The sequence below is a fragment of the Diospyros lotus genome, chromosome 14 (assembly GCF_014633365.1).
Source record: "Diospyros lotus cultivar Yz01 chromosome 14, ASM1463336v1, whole genome shotgun sequence".
NCBI lineage: Eukaryota > Viridiplantae > Streptophyta > Magnoliopsida > Ericales > Ebenaceae > Diospyros > Diospyros lotus.
The window spans coordinates 25,359,692-25,365,691 of NC_068351.1; the positions used below are offsets into that span (position 1 = coordinate 25,359,692).

The window sequence follows — 6,000 nt, forward strand, 5'->3', positions numbered from 1 at the left end:
TACATAAAACTACCAATTGAGCTTAAATCCTACCCTATCTATTCGTAGTATAGTTGAATTTGTATTTTGTATCTAATCCCTGTATCTTAGGAGCCTAGCTCATGTATAAATACCCGTGTAAACTCAATACAAAGGATCATACACAATTACAACAATACAGCCTTTTTTTACAGAAAGGAATTTCAAAGCTTCTAAGCCTGTTGCTAGTCAGCATTTTTGTCTTAATGAAATCATTCTTATTTCAACAAGCAAAAGAAATTACTCTTATTTCTTTTTTTGTGTTTACTTTTATTTTTGTTTATTTATTATTATTTTGTTGCTCAAGGAAGATTCCTTCTTGCTTGCTGAATCTTTCTTGAACTTAGACGATGATCTCTTGTTACTCCTTTTTGCACAAAGAACACCCCATTTGATGGTGCTATTCATTTACATCCCAATATAATGAAGTTTTTAATGAATTAACATAAGTCCTACTCAAACTGGACAAAGATATGGTCAGAACCAACCAGTACTGAATCTCTAACCTCAAAACAAACCAACACAATTGGTTGGGTTCCATTCCATCCTAAGATTGGTATAGTTCTTTGAAAAAATGAAATTGATAAACATTGATTGATTCTAGGTCTAGCTCAAATCCAATTCAATACGACTAGTGCACCCCCTAAAAATTACAGATGAAATCAGGCATTTATATTTTCAAAAACCAAAATCAAGAAAAACAAAGAAATGCCACTAAGAAAATTACTAAATGATAAAAGTAGCATCATTATTCAGATGAGGTCTTTGGTAAAAATCTTCTACAGGATTAAAATTTGTCTATTACATAAAATACAAATCCAGTGGGTCTCATGTTCATTAGACATACTCCTAAACTAAAGTATGCAAAAACCCTATTTGTCCAGATTGGGAAATAATTTTTTATCAAATTGGGGCAACAAAGGCATTTTATAAAATATAATATAGGTTTTTATTTTCTTTCGGATACATATATAAATTATCACAAAATTGTACAAAGAAATATTTGATTTGCAACAACTATTGACAATTTAAAGAGCATTTCCAACACACAAGACTCTCAGCTTTACAAAAGTGGTTTCTGTATACAGCCATATAAAAATCTTGAACTCGTGACCTACCAAACACAAAAAAAGTAACCTTATCATTGCTACCAAAGCTCAACCTCTTAACAGCTTTTCAAAAACAAACAAAAGCAAAAACAAATGGCAAAAGAGACTAAAACTTGACCCACAAATATATTGGTTAAAATGCTTTTTATAGTGTTGTACAGTTGGATTGATTTGAGACAAAAGCTCACACATTTTTTTTTTCTTTATGATGGTGGGAAGCCTAGAGCTCAGACATTCTACAAATGAATAAAATAATATATTTTCACAGAGCATTTAGGCTGCCACTTATTACACATTATGCAACATTCAATCACATATAATGCAGTTGGCAGTTGCAAATTCATTTGAACCAAGTACAGGCCCCTAAAGAGCTACATATACCATAAACAGAAAAAGCATCATAATGAAATTATTGTAGTAATATTCAAAATATTTTTAGTAAGCCAGCCGACAATATTTTCCAAACATAGTGACCAGAGTCAGTTAGTTATGCTTTAACATCCAGAGACATAAATGCTAAGAAATGAAGTCATTTCATCAAGGCAGAGAATGTTGGGGCCCTTTTATAGAGCAAAGAAAGAAGAAGCAACCCGTCATTTCATCAAGGCATCAACAAACAACGATATGGGCACACAGCTTGTATGCATAAATACATACATATTTCACATTGTGCATACATACAAGTACAACTAGTACATATGTGCACTCCTCAAAGTCATGACAGTGCCAGTTACTTTTTATTTGTGCTTTTGCACCCTTGCTCCAAAGTTAATTCTTGCACAGGGTGATCCTCAAAACTGAATTCAAGCCTACATTTACCCGACTGTAAAAGTTATCTACATGATAGTAAAAGACATTTTGATATCTTTGATCTTCAGTCTAAAAGGCATCACAGCTAAGGCTGACTGTACCCATTAGATTTGGGCACAAGTAAATACCATGTGACAATGGACGAGTGTTCGGTGTCATAATTTTCTAGAAGAGATTATTCACATCACATCTAGCTATACCAAGATAATAAAATGCACAAGACAAAGCAAGTTAATTTTGACAGTTGGAGAGATGGAGAAGGGATTATATAGACCATCCACATACTCCAACAACAACAACAACATATCAAGCCGTTATCCCACTATGTGGGGTTGGCTACATGAATTTTAAACTATTATGTGGGTTACATCCCAATAGATAGTTTGTCTAGAATTCATATTTGGATCCGACTAGATTTTACGCTGGTTGTCGACTACCTAACGCAACCCTCCTCCTTTATTCGGGCTTGGGACCGGCAGTGGATAATATCCCCCTGGTGGAGTAATGATGAAATGAAGTTTCAACACCATCTTCATATGGAGAAGTTTCAACACCATCCACATACTCCATCCCACCAAAATCCTCTCCATGGGACAAGTATATCTCCTGCATTATTAAGAGAATACACACCCTGTCAGGATTTGTAGTCGCATCCATTTTTTTTTTGGACCAAGATGTGATCTATGTGGATCCATGGGATGAGCAAACCATTCCCACCACCATATCCCCAAAACATAATCACTTTTCCTGCATCATTACCCAATAATTCAGATCTCTACCCCTCTCCTTTAGGGAATGATCTCTATGTTCTTCATTACTACCAAACACACAAAAAAAAAAAAAAACACAGCACAGTGCCTGTATAAAAACTAATTAAAAATTGCTGGGTTGAATTGTGCTTATGTGGTGCGGTAGCGAATTGAATCCATCAATTCAATATTACTCATGGGAGTAAAGAAGGCACCATGTCACTTCTAAAACAAACAATGCCTTATATATCTCTTCTCCCACTTCCCCTTCCTCTGTTATTGATATGTAATGAAGTTCAAACACCAGTATCAGCTCTATAGTAAACCTACTAACCTAAAGCAAGTCCTTCCACACACTTTAAACAACGAACAGATAGTTATAGAGATCTGCAGTAAGCCGCAGTGTCATACATCTATGAAACTTAGAAAGGATGAAGATTGCTTGGAAAACGAGTATAGGAACTTCAGTTCAGTAGCACACTGAACCACTCAATTGATTCATCAGGTTAGCGTATACAAACTTTAACAGAGGCATCACCGTGGCGTGCACAGCTCAATGGATAACAGAATCCTAAATCTAAATTCGCGTCCATCACCAGAAGAACAATTAACCATCCCGCGAAGTAGATCAGAAACACAAAACCTAGCCCTAATCAGCGCATGCCCCAACAGACTCCAGAATCGAATAAAACAATTACTAGTAATAACCGGAATACCTTCTTGAACTTCTTCACCCGCCGTCCGTTCACCGAAGACCTGAGAGAATTTCCACTCGAGCGGCGGTGGTGGCCCCGCCGGAGCATCCGATAGCTCTGCATCATTGCCGCCGTTCATATCTACCTACGGCCCAATCAACGGCCAGACCAAATCACTGAGTCAAACAATCGCGCCAGTCCATCGGCAGAAAATCATCGCCCCCGGAATCAGCGACAAAATGCATGCGAAATGCTCGCTTATAATTCAACCATCCCAATCCGAAACGACGACAGACACTATCGATTTCGATTCTCTCTCTGGCTCTCTCTATCTCTCTCTCTCTCTCTCTGATTTCTGCCTTCTTTCTCTCTCTAAAGCAATGAGAGAATTGGGATTCGGATAAACCAAAGGCCGTTCCTTTCCTTCCCCACCCAGACACCAAGCTCTCTTCCCTCCTTTGTGTCAAGAATAATCATATTTGGTCTTATGTTCTGTTTTGGATTGACAGTCTTACCTTTGACATACCTGTGACATGTTCAATAAATGGTGATATTTATAGGCCCTAAAATAATATTAATATCTAAAAATATTTTTCAAAAAAACTGAAATACCCTTCTCTCAAAAAAGAACCATTGTTAGAGGAAGAACGTAGGAAAAAAGAAAAGAAAAGAAAAAGTTTGGAATAAGGGTATTTCTGTCCTTTTAAATGTTTTAGGACATTAAAGTTGCTTTTGAGTGTGTCAGAGTTTGTATGGGGTAGTTTAAGATTAAGGTTGGTGACGTTTTTGAGAACTTTGCTTATAAAAAATTTGTAAACTGCTTATATCAAAAATATTAATACAATATTAAGCCAAAAGTCTATTTTAAAATATTGTTAGAACCTTAAAAATAGATTAAATTTTTTACTCAAAAGTTACTTATAGTGTCGTAGCTAAATACTTAGATTTTTTAACAGACTTATAACAATGAAAGTTATATTCAATAAGGTAATTTTATTAATTAAAAATATAGATTAAAAAAAATAAGATACAAAAAACATTCTAGATTTTTTTATTCTTTCTAATGTGTTTGTTAAACTTATCTGACGACTTTTGAAAAGAAATCATGTGACTTTTTATTTAACATTTTTCAATTATATTTATCTCTCACCTCTCAAATAAACATATCTTGAACTTTACAGATAAGAAAAAATAGCGTATATGTCTCAAATGCATTTCAAAAAATTTAATATACAATTTGATAAAAAAAATTAAATATTTTTCAATCTTATTTTGATCATTTTATATCTTGATTCGAAAAGTATTATAACCTTATTTTGATACAATATTATCTTATTTATTTTAACAAACATTGCCTAAGAAAAAAGCTTGTGCTTTAGTATCACTATTCGTTTCATTCATTTTCAATAAGAAAGTGTTTGTTAATCAAGATATAAGGTGAAAAAAGTAAGATATGGAAAGCATTCCGAACTTTTTAACTTTCCAACATATATGTTAAACTTATCTGACAATACTTGAAAAAACCCTTACATGATTTCTTATTTAACTTTTTACAGATAAATTTATCTGGCTCTCTCCTCTAGATAAATTTATCTGAGATTTTACAAATAAGCATAAATTACCTATATGTCCATTATAGGATAATTAATGTCATTTAATATATTTTTAAAAATTAAATTTATTAAATCTTGTTTTTACAACAAAGTTGGTTTTAAAAGAACTTATTTATTAAGTTTTATAATTAATATTATTTAATATATTTTTAAATTGACGTTTTTTTGTCAATTTTTAAAATTTAAATGACATTATTCATTTCACCGATTTTTAAAATTTAAATTTCTCTCTCTTTCGCTATATTTCATTATCTAATACAAATTTCTTTCACCAATTTTTAAATTATTTTATTCAATTTTATATTTTATTATCTAATATAAAAATATGTTTTGAAAATTTTTAATTATTTAAGTGGAATTATTGTAATTCCACATTTTTTTTTAGTTTTATTTTTTAACATGAATTTAGAAAATAAAACACTATTTTTAATTTTTATTTTTATTCTTTGACAATTCACACTAATCATAAAATATTATTTTAATTATAAATTTGTTGTTGATGTTAACATACAATTTTAAATGAATTTGGTTATGGGGATATTTTGATAAAAAAATATTTATCTCGGTATTTATTATATGCACTTAACAAACATATAAAAAGAAAAAATACAATTCTCAATAAATTTCAAAAAATTTAACAAATAATTTAATAAAAAGTTTGAAATGCTTCTCAATTTTATCTTCACCATTTCATATCTTAGTTCGAAAAACATTACAATCTTATTTTGATACAAACTTATCTTGTTCATTTTAACAAAAGCTACCTAAATAAAAATAAAAACAAAAACAAAAACAAAAACGAAAAGACTTTAAAACATCCAACTTAAAAAAGACTTTGAAGCATCCAACCATGATTGAAGGTATCATCACCCATATTCAATATATAATTTGGTCACTAATGTGGTTTGTGTTATGGTGATTGGGATCAGTGAGAATTTTCCTAACAAGATTATAATAAAAGTTAGTTCTATACACAAGCAAGTGTTAGAGATTGGGATCGGTGGGA

General features: G+C 31.7%; 1 protein-coding gene across 7 annotated transcripts in view; it reads right to left on the minus strand.

Annotated features, from left to right (window-relative positions):
- The window catches only part of LOC127790477 (serine/threonine protein phosphatase 2A 55 kDa regulatory subunit B beta isoform-like), a 74,148-nt gene extending 70,253 nt beyond the window's left edge, over nt 1–3,895 (minus strand). For all 7 annotated transcript variants that reach the window (XM_052320008.1, XM_052320006.1, XM_052320005.1 and 4 more), the window contains exon 1: nt 3,403–3,895. In XM_052320008.1, the coding sequence (XP_052175968.1) occupies nt 3,403–3,520 (118 nt within the window). In that variant the 5' untranslated portion in view covers nt 3,521–3,895. The remainder of the gene's footprint in view (nt 1–3,402) is intronic.
- Nucleotides 3,896–6,000: the final 2,105 nt, after the last annotated feature.